At 41.2% G+C, this 14,513-nt stretch overlaps 1 protein-coding gene across 20 annotated transcripts in view; it reads left to right on the top strand.

Annotated features, from left to right (window-relative positions):
• The window catches only part of TRIP12 (thyroid hormone receptor interactor 12), a 139,218-nt gene that overhangs the window by 68,238 nt on the left and 56,467 nt on the right, over window positions 1–14,513 (top strand). For 18 of the 20 annotated variants that reach the window (XM_042950405.1, XM_042950403.1, XM_042950417.1 and 15 more), the window contains 4 exons: window positions 3,227–3,332; window positions 6,593–6,729; window positions 12,378–12,461; window positions 13,569–13,664. In XM_042950405.1, the coding sequence (XP_042806339.1) occupies window positions 3,227–3,332; window positions 6,593–6,729; window positions 12,378–12,461; window positions 13,569–13,664 (423 nt within the window). The remainder of the gene's footprint in view (window positions 1–3,226; window positions 3,333–6,592; window positions 6,730–12,377; window positions 12,462–13,568; window positions 13,665–14,513) is intronic. The other 2 variants (XM_042950418.1, XM_042950409.1) reach the window with 1 other exon arrangement.

Below are 14,513 nucleotides of genomic sequence, written 5' to 3'. Positions count from 1 at the left end.
CTGAATGGCCAAAAGAAAGTTAAGCTCTCCCCATTTCTAGGCAGAGCTTGGTTTGCCACACTACTTCAGCTTTCCTTTTTCCCCGAAAGTTTGACATTTCTTTTTTTTTTTTTTTTTTTTTTTTTAAATTTTTTTTTTTCAACATTTTTTATTTATTTTTGGGACAGAGAGAGACAGAGCATGAACGGGGGAGGGGCAGAGAGAGATGGAGACACAGAATTGGAAACAGGCTCCAGGCTCCGAGCCATCAGCTCAGAGCCTGACGCGGGGCTCGAACTCACAGACCGCGAGATCGTGACCTGGCTGAAGTCGGACGCTTAACCGACTGCGCCACCCAGGCGCCCCAGTTGACATTTCTAATCTTAACATGTTTTAGATTTGGGAGGGAGAATTTGTAGAGTTCTTCCAACATTTGACTTGATTTGCCTAGAAATACTGAAAAGTTATTAATTATCACTCTTTGCCAATTGTGAGGTGTTCCCCTGTTCCAGATTTGGGAGCAGAGATACATACAACCGCTAGTTTTGTCTCCCATCCTGGGTGCAGGTAATGTTACAGATAGAGACCTCTTTTCCACCAGAGCGTTACATGTAGCAGCTCCTTTACCATTGGATTGCCTTTCAGAAAACAGAATGTTTGGGGTTCTCCTAGTTTATCAGGCTAAATGGAGTCATGTCACGTAGCCTGACAGCCATTTTACTTTGCAGCGGGATTATAATATCAGTTAAAAATATCTATCTACTCTGTTGTTGTGGTTCTCCTTTGTCCTACTTTTCTGTTTAGTACGTTTCTCTTAAATTTTAACACCAAGAATGGATGAAGATTGTGGCACATCCATACGAAGGGATACTTCTCCACAATAGAAAGGAATGGACTACTAATCTGTGCAGCAATGTGAATTCATCTCCAAAATACTATAGGACTCCCATTTTTATGAAATTCTAGAAGAGGCAGTAATGCCAGACAGGCACACGAGTGGTGTCCAGAGGTCCGAAATGTGGGGAGGGAATTAGCAGCAAGGAGCATGAAGGGACTTTTTGGAGCGATGGAGACGTCCTGTCTTGATTGTCTTGTTGGTTATATGGGTCGGTACGTTTGTTAAACTCCATATTGAACCCCGTAATTTAAAGTGAGTACATTTTATCATAAGAAAATGACATATGCGTGAAATTATTTAAAAGAAAGTTAAACACTGAAGTCTAAAATAGGGCATGGGTAGTGAAAGTGTAAAAGTTTGGTCAAAAACTATACTGTCACCTCATTAGCAATAGAGGAGTAACCCACAGTGTGTTTATTTGAATTTTTGGGGGGATGTCACTGAATAGATACAAAAATGTTTGCTAATGTCCATTGCTGTATCACGGTATATGTATAAAGACATTTAGTATCATATTAAGTAATATTAGTGATAATAACAAGGGATTTTAAAGTGCTTTAGAGGTAAAAACACTGTGGAGTGTTCATATGCAATGTGCACTCATTTTTTCTGTAAATTGTACATTTTTAGTCTATTCTAACTTAGTTGCACAATTCAAATAGATGAGTGGAATCTTTTCTAAAACATTATTTAAAAATAATTTCTGAGTTGTTTACAGATTAAAAAAAGAGTGATACTAATTAGCTGAATACATTAAGCTAGTCCTGGATTCTGTCCACGTGCCATGTTCGTCTTGCAGATGACAGGGTGTATGTCCAGGCAGAGGAAAGCTAGTATAGGGTATCAGGCATAGATTGGTGATCGCACCGAGGAACTGTGGTGATATGCTGTGTAGAAAATCAGTCTAAAAGCAAAATTGAAATTTAAGAAACTCTTGGGCCAGTCTTTCCCCAATTAAAGTTTCAGCTTGGTCCTTTTATGCTAGTTTGAGGAGTCTGCGTAAAGTTTCCCGAAAGTTACTCTGGGGGAGACAAAAAAAGGCGTGGAAGGTTTGGTTTAGATTTCTAAATGGTAATAATGCCTGTCTAAACATCGATTTTTGTCTTCATAACTTCTGTTTGGTATTTAAAGATTCTTTAGTAGTGTGCTGTTTTTACTTAGCAACTTTTATTATACGTGGTATGGGGACCATCCCAAGTTAAATGAACTGAAGTTTTAAATTAAGCAGCTAGAAGCCCAAGAAGATGTCTGGAATTTTTTTTTTTTTTTTTTTACCACCTCTTATCCAGGCTGTTACTGGTGTTTTTATCCCAGTCGGGAGTAAGGAATTTCTGATCTTTCCACTGTGAAGCAGTGAAATGGTCCAAAACATTAGAACTTCCTGGGGGAAATAACAAGTGAGCTAGAGAGTTGTTATTACTATGTAATTAGTCTCAGATAAAGGTAAGGGCTCTGTCAGATGATGCTGTACTTCTCCTGGAAATAGGCTTTTTGACTTTGGAGACCTTTCACTGTTGGAGATCTTTGTTTAGGTCCAGCACACTGCCCAGCGTGTCATCATGGATGATAGCGTTGTTGGGGGGGGGGGGGGGGGGGGGGGGGGTGAACAGCACTCTGACTGCGTCACCGTTGTTTATAAAATAGTAATAAACTTTACCTTTACCTAATGCTGTACCTTTTTAGGTTCTGTTAACCCTATAAAGGGTATCAGTTAGCTTCTAGAATGACATGTGAAGTGTGCTTGATTTACTTTTGACCCCGAATTATCCAGTTATCTGTATATTGGACATCCTAATAGCCTTCAGCTCCAGTGTATATTCCTTGTTGATGGGGTGGTGTAAAGAAAAGAAAGCATTTTGTGCTCTCGTAGTCTTAATTGACGAACTTTATATAAACTAGGTGAAATGGGACAGTTTAAAGGCCATGTAATAAAGTGCTAATGAATGCGAATGAAATTTAGGCAATTTTTTCAATTTAGTAAAAACCTGAAATACATAGTAAATGCGAAAAAGAAAATCTCTTGGCTTAGTTAGCGGAGCAGTACAGCTGTGATCAGAACATTTAAGGGGATAGGATGAGAGAAGAAGTACTGTCACTCGTGGGGTGGCATAGCTTGAGTCAAGGTTGGGCTTACGTGAGAAGCTTCTATCCTGACCAGGAGTGCGGCGTGTCCCATATTGGCTTTGCCAGTATGAGTCAGGTAAGTAAAGGCCAACTGGGAAGGGACCCTGGTAGAGTGCTACAAAGGCCACGGAAGATGCTGCGGTCTTCTGACCTGAAGAGTTTTGTACTTTTTAATTTACGATAACTTTTAAAAACAAAAACTGATCTTGCGTTTCACACGTATAGGTTTAAGAAAATCTACCAAGAAGCGCAGTGAATCCCCACCTGCTGAGCTCCCCAGTTTGAGGCGGAGCACACGCCAAAAGACCACGGGCTCCTGTGCTAGTGCCAGGTAACACATGGGGTTTTCCCGGTTTATGATCAGTTCATTGTCTTCTGTTCCACTCTGATCAAAATCTTTCCTTTTACAAGTTTTCAGAGATTATTGAAATTTCACTTGACATTTATTTGTCCTATGTAAATGAATTCTTCCCCAGTGTTTATAGGTTTTTGCTAAGCTTTATTCATGCTAGTTTAAAAAACTTTTTTTAGGGGCACCTGGGTGGCTCAGTCGGTTAAGTGGCCGACTTCGGCTCAGGTCATGATCTCGTGCTCCGTGAGTTCGAGCCCTGCGTCGGGCTCTGTGCTGACAGCTCAGAGCCTGGGGCCTGTTTCAGATTCTGTGTCTCCCTCTCTCTGATCCTCCCCCATTCATGCTCTGTCTCTCTCTCTCTCAAAAATAAATAAACGTTTAAAAAAAAATTTAAAAAAAAAACACACTTTTTTTAATGTTTATTTTTGAGAGACAGACCGAGTGTGAACGGGGGAGGGGCAGAGAGAGAGGGAGACACAGAATCTGAAGCAGGCTGCAGGCTCTGCACTGTCCGCACAGAGCCTGATGTGGGGCTCGAACCCATGAGCCCCGCGAGATCAAGACCTGAGCCAAACTCAGGCGCATAATCAACTGAGCCACCCAGGCGCCCCTCATGCTATTTTTTGACAACACTCTTAACCATCTGTCTTGTCTTCTGTTGCTACAACATTTTCACAGAGTTATTGCCAGTAGCTGGACTTGAGGCTGTTTTCAGAGTTCCAGTCGGCCAATAAATCTCTAATGAGCATCTTTATGCAGATTTGGGTTATTTTGTAAAGGTAGCGAAATTTCCCGGTAGTGTGATTAATGGAGCAGAAGGGATGCCTGTTTTAATGGCTGTACCATTGCCTACTTAGTTTCTGAAAATGTGGGCACCACTGGAGTTGAATGGATCGGGGGGAGAGATGCTTCACTTTCACACGTAGGACGACACCTACCCCTGGAGGCCGGATGTAGGTTCTGCGTGTGTGCTTTTCAGGACTCCAGTCCCTGTTTCCCTCAGTTGCTGGATGGGATCTCATTTTCAGGAAATCCGCTACCTTTGTGTGTGACACGGTGCGTTTTGTCACATGCTTTTGTTAACTGATTGAGAATCTGAAGTTAAAGTTAAAAAAAATTTCTTTTCTTACAGTTGCCTCACATTTTGGGGCGTGGTCAGTTGCTCAGATGCCCTTGCAAAGCTAATTATTCACTCTTTTATATGTAGTTTGTTCTTTCTACGAAGTGTGTCACGAAACACTGGTGGGGCAGAGGGTTCGAGTGTCCTTTTCCCCTGCTCTCCCTCAGGTGAGCTAAAAGGGCTTAGCTCTTGTTTCCGCTCTAAGGTAAGAGACATTGACTGCTCTCAGTGCCAGGTCCAGTGGTGACGTAAGGAAACAGTGAAACTTGTTATAGGTCAGAAGAAGAGGACTTGTGCCACTTTAACTCTGTTTTTCCCCTTATTTTCTGGTTCTATCTGGATTATTTAATGTACTGGTTAAAATCTGTGGAGTTAGTGTACCTGTTGGCTTTTGAGATTTCTTGGCCATAGTTTTCCAAGAACTCTTTTGAGAAAATGTCTCAGTTCCTCAAAGGGTTTGTCTTATTTTGGGCTAGATTTTGAATCCAGTTTTTACCCAGAGTTTATCATCTGAGAGGTAAACTGAATTCGCTGTGGTTGAAAATTAATTTTAGGTTGATGTGAAGTCAGGTAATCTAAGGGTCCCATCTTTGCTGCCTTCTGTTCATGACCGCTTTCTTAGAGCATGTCACGTTCCTTACAGTTTACGTGCTTATGCTCTATACAAGCAAGCTAGCCACCTGCCTGGAGAGCTCTTCATCTCGAATTTTTTCTAAATTAGTTGAGATGCCTCTTGAATTTAGTGCTTTCATAGCCTGCTACGGGTGTGTCTTCATCTCTGTAGACCAGTGACTCTTTGAGGGCAGCCACCCAAGTGTTCAGCATGGCGTGTGTTATGGGGTTGGTGCAAATTGAAATGTTAAATAGATGGATTAATTTGAATCCCACTAAGTGGTAGCTTGGTAAATTGGGTTTGCAGTGAGCTGTTTCCGTGGAAGAGAAGATTGGCTAAGCAAATTCCTGTGTAGGGGGGATTACAGACTCTTCTAGCACTGTCTGGAGATTCAGAGCCTTCATTTCCATGTCACTTATGCCTGCTGCCTTCTTCTTGTTCTTTACTAGCCAGCATCCAATTCCACTGCAGATTGGCTTTGGTCTCAAACATTTCCTTAGTGTCTTTCTTCATTTCCTAAGGTACTTTGGAGGCTACATATTTAAACAGTACCAAGTTGTAATAACCTGGGGAAATCTTTTGTTTTTACCTAATTTGCTTACTGATTTCTCTTTTAAAATAGAAAAAATTGTCATCAGTAAAATGTTACTTGCTTTATGAGAGATGATTGATTGATGTTCTGATGCATATTACACTGTTACTTAATCCGAAACCAGTGTCTTCCTCAGTGTCATCTGTATGTATTTATAAATATTAATCCTTCCATCCTTCCTTCCTTCCTTCCTTCCTTCCTTCCTTCCTTCGAACATTCATTCATTTTTGAGAGAGGCAGAGAGAGAGGGAGACACAGAATCGGAAGCGGGCTCCAGGCTCTGAGCTGTCAGCACAGGGCCTGATGCGGGGCTCGAACTCGCTGACCACGAGATCATGACCTGAGCTGAAGTCGGACGCTTAACTGACTGAACCACCCAGGCGCCCCTTTAATCCTTTATTTTAAAAGATGGAACTCTTGCTCATTATTGGGATAGTTATTTTTTGTTGATGATTAAAGTTGTCTGGAACTTAGTGATGGGAATCCCTACCCCTCCCCTCCCCCCGCCCCAGCCCCGACCTTTTTGTCTTCCACTTTCCTTCCCCCTCATTGTCAAGTGTAAAGTCTGCATATTGATCCACTATTTAGCCTGGAAGTAGGGATCTATTTCAAATGGTTGAATTCTCTCAGCAGGAGTCACTTTTCCATTTGGTTGAAGTGTTTAAAAATCATTTTTGTCTGTAAAGATGACCACAGCTCATAGCGACACAAAAGCGTGTATTGTGAATGCGACGTAACTTGGAAGAATTTTAAATATACAAAGTCTTGGTTGTTACCCATAGTGATTTTCTGCAACAATTTTTATGTAAAAAGAAGAAACTGGCTTTGTGCTCCATGCATTGGAGCTTTGTGCTGTGTGGACATTGCTCCTGGTCACTGGTAGTGCCGCCTGTGATGGCATCTTTCTGTTGCAGTCGGCGGGGCTCTGGCCTGGGCAAACGAGGAGCAGCTGAAGCTCGTCGACAGGAGAAAATGGCGGACCCTGAAAGCAACCAGGAGACAGTAAATTCTTCAGCTGCGCGGACGGACGAAACGCCCCAGGGAGCCGCAGGTAGGTTGGCACTTCTAGCCCCGAGATGCGTTTATGCGTCTTACAGATTTATTTAGAGAGCAACTGCTTTGTAGGCGTACCAAATATAATGCAAGAGAGGGGACAGAAATATACTCAATGTTAACATCAAATAAGCTTTTGGTTCTCTTTGGCTTTCCTTGATAGGTTTGGGTTTTTTTGATTAGTCGGATTCATTTGTTTTTTGGTTTGTTCGTTTGTTTTTGTTTTAATTCTTTTCCAAATCCAAGTTTGTGATGATTACATTCAAAAGGCTTTTAGGTAAGATAAGTCACTCTCTGTTGAAGATTCTTCACTGTCCATGCGGACGTACAATAGTTGCCCATTGTTTGTGTGAAAATTTGAGTTTATGATCAGAATGTAAGGATGTGGCTTAAATTGCTTCTTCGTCAGCTTTAAATATGTATTGATCACCAATACGAATAGGAGACTAATAATTCAGAGGTTGATTGTGGATGGCAGTTGTAAAATGTAGCTTGTTGTGAGCATTTTTCACTAACGTTAAGTACAGATGGGAAAATGTTGCAGTCTGTCATTATGAACTTGGGTATGATGAGTCCCTTATGTCCGAATGATACACATGGGCTTAGGTTTAGGTATGGACTGACTTTAACAGAGCACTTCCACTTACTGTAACGTTAGTATATGTGCTAGTTCTCTCTCATCCCTGTGGTGGAGCCTGTGTCCTAGTTTGCCAGGAAGCTTCGGGTTTGCCCGCAGCTATTCATGGTTTGTGCTTTTTGTCTCCGCTCTCTGTCCACCTTAACATTTTGGCCACTGTCTTTCTTGCTTTTGTATGATAAACGGAACCGTGAACTTGAAGCACTTCTGGTAGGAGGGGACTAGTTTTTCTGAAAGTTTAAATTTGAGGGAAAGTCCAGTCCATTGTAGTACAACTCGTTGCAACTCTTCATGCCACACGGGCTGTGCTTCCCAATGTCTTGATGTTTATTTCGCATCTGCATATGGAAGCGGGGCAGTTCCCGTGCGGACAACACAAATGGCGCTGCTGAGCGTGGTGTTAAAGTGGACTCGTTACAGGAATTACCGTAGCCAGCGTTTATAAAGTTGTAGGCTGCTGCAGACAGGGCATTGAGAGCTCCATGTATATTCTCTTTTAATATTCAAAACAGTATGCCGAGGTGTGAGTGCTGTTACCCTAATTTTGGAAACGAGGAAAAACTGAGACACGTGATAGTTAAGCTTGCCTGGAGGTGTGGGGCTCCCAAATCCAGGTTTTCAAAAATAAGGGCGCATTTATAAAGGCTGTATCATTCTGCTTCCCCCATAGTCACGAGAGTTTGTTTAATCCATACGGATATAATTGGAGGCCAGAGTGAGGAGGTGGTGTGTAAAACTTTGATCCCTGGCATGTATACCTAAGAGGATAAAACCTTCAAGGGATTAGGTGGGTACGACTGCCCCCCGAAGGCTTGCGTTCATTGTCGTTCTTACTTGCAATCACAGTGTGATCTAGGTCTTTTCCAAGTTTCTGTAAAAGATGCATGTGGCACGTTGACTGGTGTTTGAGCAGCACTAGTTAATTTTATTTTGGAAGCAGGATGCCTTATGGATCCTGCAGGAATACTTTCTCTGCCAGCTCACTACAGTAGTGCTGCGGAAAGAGGCAGATTCCTTATTAGCTTTAAGTCTTCAGTGCAATGTGCTTTAGTTTCTCAGTATGCAAAATTGGAATTCAAAGAAAAATAAAACCCTCTAAGTTAGCGTGGAATGTAAATCCATGGTGGTAACGTAGAGCATCTTTCGCGAAGCATCCGTTATCAGGAAGCTCTTAGACAGTTGGTAGGAGACGCCGTTTATTGGAAACATTTATTTTGAAATAATGTTTTTACTCATTTAAGGAGATTGGTTTAATCTCTTCAGTGTTTTTGGTGTGGTTTTTTATCCCCAGTGTTACTTATTTATAGAGATCCCGTCTTCCTGATCTCTTTTAATGAAATCAGTAAAATAAACTTACTTCTTTTTACATGTGTAGTAAGAAAACGTTGCTTCATCTTGGGCAAACTTGTTCATATCACCCTGACTTTGCCAGTGTTGTTGACTCTTAAGAACATTTGTTGACAACAGTGTGCCTGCTCGGTCACCTTGAAACATAATGTTCTATGGAGCACAACTTCTTGGCTCTTTGTGGAAGAGATGCCAGCTCTTGGAGGTGAAAGTTAAGTGTTCTCCATGCTTGCCCACGAGTTGGGGGGTCTCGTTTTTGACTTTATCAGAACTGTGTACCTTTTCATAGTGCTGGTGAAGTCTTGCAGATACTAGAGACACCACAGTGAGAAATATTCTTCCTTACACCTGCAAAGCAATCAGATGGCAAGGAAAAATAGCCCGTGTCCTGGCACCTGATTTTGCATTGTGAATCTTAATTTCACAAGAAATAAACAGGGTCATTTTGTAAAAAGAAAGCAACCCAGTTTTTTAAGTTTTTATCTTCCTAATTTTGTTTAGAATCACTAAAAGTTAGATTGCTTCCGTATCACCTGATACCAGGGCCTATAATAAGGCAGAATTACATTACTGACAGTGACTGTTTTGGTTCTCCTCAAAAGTTTTCATTACGCTCCAAAAAAACATCTTCCCATTGCTTCTTGTACTTAGGTATCTGGTGAACCCTTGGAGGTTCCTGTCCAGTAAACTTGAACTCTGTCAGCTTTCTAATATTTTATCACTTCTTTCTGCATAAGAGGCTTTATCAGTTAAAGTGTAAAAACATGGGGTTCTGGGATAAATTTCTTGTGTTCTAATTTAAACAATATTTTTTTCCATTGTTTTCATTCAGCTGTGTATTAGAAGCTGTCTTTCGAGGTGCTGTGAAGATGGGAGAGATAAGAGTAGATGGGGGAGGTAACTGGTGTAAACATCAGCAGAAAAAGATGGACACCTCTTACAGTCTGGCATCACATTTTCTCTGCTTGATGGTCTTGTTTTTATATCTGTATCAGGAGAGATCTTGTGCATGTTGCCCAAGGAGGTGTGACGCCTCGACTAAAGAACTTTGTCATTGACTGTTGGTTGATGACACTTCCTTACCTGCATGACTTTCCAGACCCGCTACTCACAGACTGGTTATCTAGCTTTGTGATTCTCACAGGGCACTTTAGTACTCTAACGCTTGATACTTGCCTTCAGTGGGCTGGCGAAGGATCTTTTTTCCTTTGGGTTCAGTGACTGATTTCTGTTAAAACAGGCCCTCCACTTCCATGAAAAATCAGAATATCCTTGCCTCTTCTTATGGTGACCCTCTAATACAGAAACTAAAAAAACCAGCATTACCTTCCCAAGTGAATTTTTGGGTTTTTTTTTTCCTTAAAGGTGTGGTACCAGAATGTACATTAAAAAAATCTACCTCATGGGGCGCCTGGGTGGCTCAGTCGGTTAAGCGTCCGACTTTGGCTCAGGTCACGATCTCGCGGTCCGTGAGTTCGAGCCCTGCGTCGGGCTCTGTGCTGACCGCTCAGAGCCTGGAGCCTGTTTCCGATTCTGTGTCTCCCTCTCTCTCTGACCCTCCCCCGTTCATGCTCTGTCTCTCTCTGTCTCAAAAATAAACGTTAAAAAAAAAAATTAAAAAAAAAAATCTACCTCATTTGTCAAAGCTTTTTGTTTGCTCTCCACATACTTGGAAAAGTTTAAAAGCAAGCATAAGAGTCACTGTAACAGATGAAGTCATAATTGGGACCTCACTAACAGTACTTGTTGGGGCGCCTGGGTGGCTCAGTCAGTTAAGCATCCCGATTTTGGCTCAGGTCATGATCTCACAGTTTGTGAGTTCGAGCCCCACACCAGGCTCCGTATTGACAGCTCAGAGCCCGGAGCGTGCTTCAGATTCTGTCTCCTTCTCTCTGCTCCTCTTCTGCTTGTACTCTGTCTCTGTCTCTCTCTCTCTCTCTCTCAAAAATAAAGAAACCTTTAAAAAAATCAAAAAAATATAGTATTTGTTAACAAGATTTCTGTTGAATACGAAGAAGCAGCTGTACTGGAATAAAAAAATCAGCACTGCAGAGTATATTCAGGGGGGCAATAGAATGCAGTACTTGAGAACAGCCTATGAAGAGTCAGACCACTTGTGCTCGTATCTGTGCTCCATCGTTAGCTGTCTGACCTCGGGCAAGTGCACTCCAAGTTACAAGGCCTTAGTTTGCTCACGTGTGAAAAAGCTCACGATACCTGCTTGTATGGTTGTGAGGAAACAGACACAGCCTGCGTATGGTGAGCGTTTTATACATGTCATGTGTAGGTGGCATTAGAGAGTGTAGCCACTCTTCTTTCTTCATCCAAAGTATGCATTTTGTCAAGCTCTGATACGCTTTTATATTAGCATTTCTGGGTCGCCTGTAACTATAAACCATGGGGTTGCTAACCTTTCATGTGAAGGGCCAGACAGTTGATATTTTAGGCTTTATATCAGCTCTGTTGGAACTACCCAGCTCTGTGGTTGTAGACTGAAAGCAGACACAGGCAACTTGTTAAAGAATGAGTTTGGCTGTGTTTCAATAAAATTTTATTGACGGAATGATGTGCTGGATCGAATTTGGCCCGTGGGCCGCAGTTTGCGAACTCTTGTTCTTAAATCACCCATTTTTTGATGAATTTTCTAAAAATCCCAGTGAAATCATAGAAGATACTTAATGAGGTGTGAAGAAAACTACTAAGAAAATACACAGTTGGTGGCTGGTATGTTAGCATCTTTTCAGAAAAGCTCTGTAAATTCACATGTCATCTCTGTGCTTCTTTTAACAGTCAGCAACACTGTTTTGGGCTGACCTGTCGTCATCTGGCAAGTGTGCAGGGCTTAGGGTATTGTGGATAATGCGGTCATAACATGGGTTAATTGTGTAGAAAAACTGCTTAAAGACTCAGCGGACATGGAGAGGAGGAACAGAACAACCGCTGGTTTTACAGGACTGTAGTGTTTCATCAGGGCAGGTTCGTAACAGACTCCACCTCTCTGCTTAGACCGAATCATTGTTCAGGTTAGCTTTTTGGGGAGTAGAATCCTTCTAAGTCTGAGCTCTTGTTTTTCTGCACTTGTTGTGACATCCTAGCTGTCCTCTCTTTTGTACTTCAGTGCTGGGCTGTTCGTTAATGTGTATCTTCAGTATTTGGTCCTGGAAATAAGCGTGTAATCTGCACATCCTTAAAACATGGAAGGGATTGTGTCGAGGCTGCAGTCCAGAAATAAGTTAGACCGAAGAAGACACTCATCTACACGGAACATGTCCCCCCAAATGTCAGTTTTGCTTTCTGTTCTGTTTGTGACTAATTGCCCAGCCGTTAAATGCCACAGTGGTTTTGGCAGTATGAACTTCGTGGACTTTTGGTAGGCGAGTTCAGGACAAGGCGTGAGGAATCTGTCAAAGCCGTGTATGAATGAGATGTAAAGGTTGTAGTTTTATGCTTCTTGAACACTGAGATACTTGAGCCATCTTGTTCATAAAAGCTACAGGATGAAATCTAGAAGAACAGTTGAGTGTGCAGTGGGCAGACACATTTAATTGCCATGATTCACTATAGTCCGTAAAACTCTTTTTCTTTTTTTAAGATAAACCAGGCATAATAAGTGTGAATATTCCTCTCCTAACCCTCACCTTCTTTTTTCCCTCCCTTTGAAGCTTCTAGTTCTGTTGCAGGGGCTGTGGGCATGACCACCTCTGGGGAGAGTGAATCCGATGATTCCGAGATGGGACGATTACAAGGTAAAGACGGTTAATGAGCTTATAAGAAACAAGAAGCCATTACCAGATGCCGCCTGTTACTTCTGTGCTTTGTTGAAATTAATTCAGATAAGCTCATTTAAACATAATCTAGCAATGCCTATACTTCCCCCGCCCCGCCCCCCCCCCCCCCCCCCCCAAAAAAAAAAGCTGCTTATTTAGTGATGATTTGGATTTGGAAGATGATCTGTCTCACTCTTTAGTTTTATTGTTTAAACAAAATCTTATATGTTTATTTTTTATGTTTTTAAATTGTTCTTTATTATGTTTGCTTGTGTAGCTGGTAATAAATTAAGAAAGATCTTGAAAAGGGGATAGTTGAGTATATTGCTGCATGGTGCCTGATAACATAATACATCCAGTGGGGTGCTTTTTGTGTCCTTTTGTGTTCTTGGTCAGCATTTAAAAATGAATGCGAAGTGTGTACGTAAACACCAGGTATTTTAATGTTGTGCTTTTGAAGAAGCAACCTTATATTATGTATACACTCTTTACAGGTGGATGGGTATGTATTTTTATTGTCTTCAGATAGTTGGTTTATATGCTAGATCCCCAGTGTGAGGCTGATAAGAAACATTATTTATAAATCACTTTGAGATCGCTTTTAAGTTCCTAAAGTAACTTTTACACCAGTCTCTTTTTGACTAGAGGTCTTGTGAGCCCATTTTTTCTCTTTACAGACATTATAAAAATAATTTTTCATGTTTTTAGAGGATCTCATGACCAGTGTTTGATTGGTAGATAATATTACAGGGAAAACAACACAAGGGTACTTAGCCTATAATTTCGTCAAAATAAATATGTACTCTGGGTTTTTCTTGGATCATTTGAGACAGTCCCCTCTGGCACTAATATTTAGTACCTCCATAAAACCTTAAGATGCCGTGGAGCGGCACGTGGGTGTTGTAACTTATATATTAATATTTAAGAATGATCTTGAAAGTTGAAGGTAGTTTCTCTTAAAGTTAGAAATGGGAAGTAACATTGTCTAAATCAGTTATGAGAGATGAATCCGTTGCTTGAAATTTTTAGGTAAGATCAACTGCGTTCATAATTCAATTATTCCTCCCGCCTTTCTTTTTTCTTTAGCTTTGTTAGAGGCCAGGGGTCTTCCCCCTCATCTGTTTGGCCCTCTTGGTCCTCGGATGTCACAGCTTTTCCATAGAACAATTGGAAGCGGAGCTAGTAAGTGAATACTTTTGAATTTGCCCTCCCCCTCCAAAACCTTCAATAAATAGTTGAGTGCTGTTTTTACTGTTTCTGTATTGATGTAAAGAGGCTTTCATGTAAGGAGCTTTTCACGAATATTAACCTGTTTTTAAAAATAGGGTTTGTGCGCATTCTTGCCTTTAAATACATCAACTCGAAGTTCTTCTGTACTTTTATTTTTTTGTCAGAGAGAGACACGCACACACAAGTGTGAGCGGGGAGGGGCAGAGAGAGGGGGATACAGAATCAGAAGCAGGCTCCAGGCTCTGAGCTGTCAGCACAGAGCCCGACGTGGGGCTTGAACCCACAAACCGTGAGATCGTGACCTGAGCTGATGTTGGACGCTTAACTGACTGAGCCACCCAGGCGCCACTTGTACTTTTATTTTTGATTACTGAATTGGAATCGTTAGAAAACCATCCAGAGTTTATGGCAAGATTGGATCTTTGTTTAACTCTAGGATAGTAAAGAATCTCAAATGATTGCATTGATTATATTATAGCATCTGATTGCATGATTTGCATACGTTTGAATCTTGAATTTTTTTGTGGCATAATAAAATTTAATCCATGAGACAGTCAGTCGTAGAGCTGAGCCTTAGAGAAAAGATTTCTCAGCAGAATTACGAGTCGCTCGACTCATTTAATCAAATTAACATATTATAATCCAGAGATCTTGTCATATATGGTAGACAAAACAGTGACTCTTGAAGTGGCAGTTTGTAACAAGAATAACTTTTGCATAATTACAAATCCAGTTAAATTCTTTTGGTATAGCATACTATCTTTAGCTTTCTTAAACAAAATTTGCATTTAAGCATTTTTT

This window comes from Panthera leo, chromosome C1 (assembly GCF_018350215.1).
Source record: "Panthera leo isolate Ple1 chromosome C1, P.leo_Ple1_pat1.1, whole genome shotgun sequence".
NCBI classification, from domain to species: Eukaryota; Metazoa; Chordata; class Mammalia; order Carnivora; family Felidae; genus Panthera; species Panthera leo.
The sequence above is the reverse complement of the archived record's forward strand: the minus strand, read 5'-3'. Positions and strand labels throughout refer to the sequence as shown.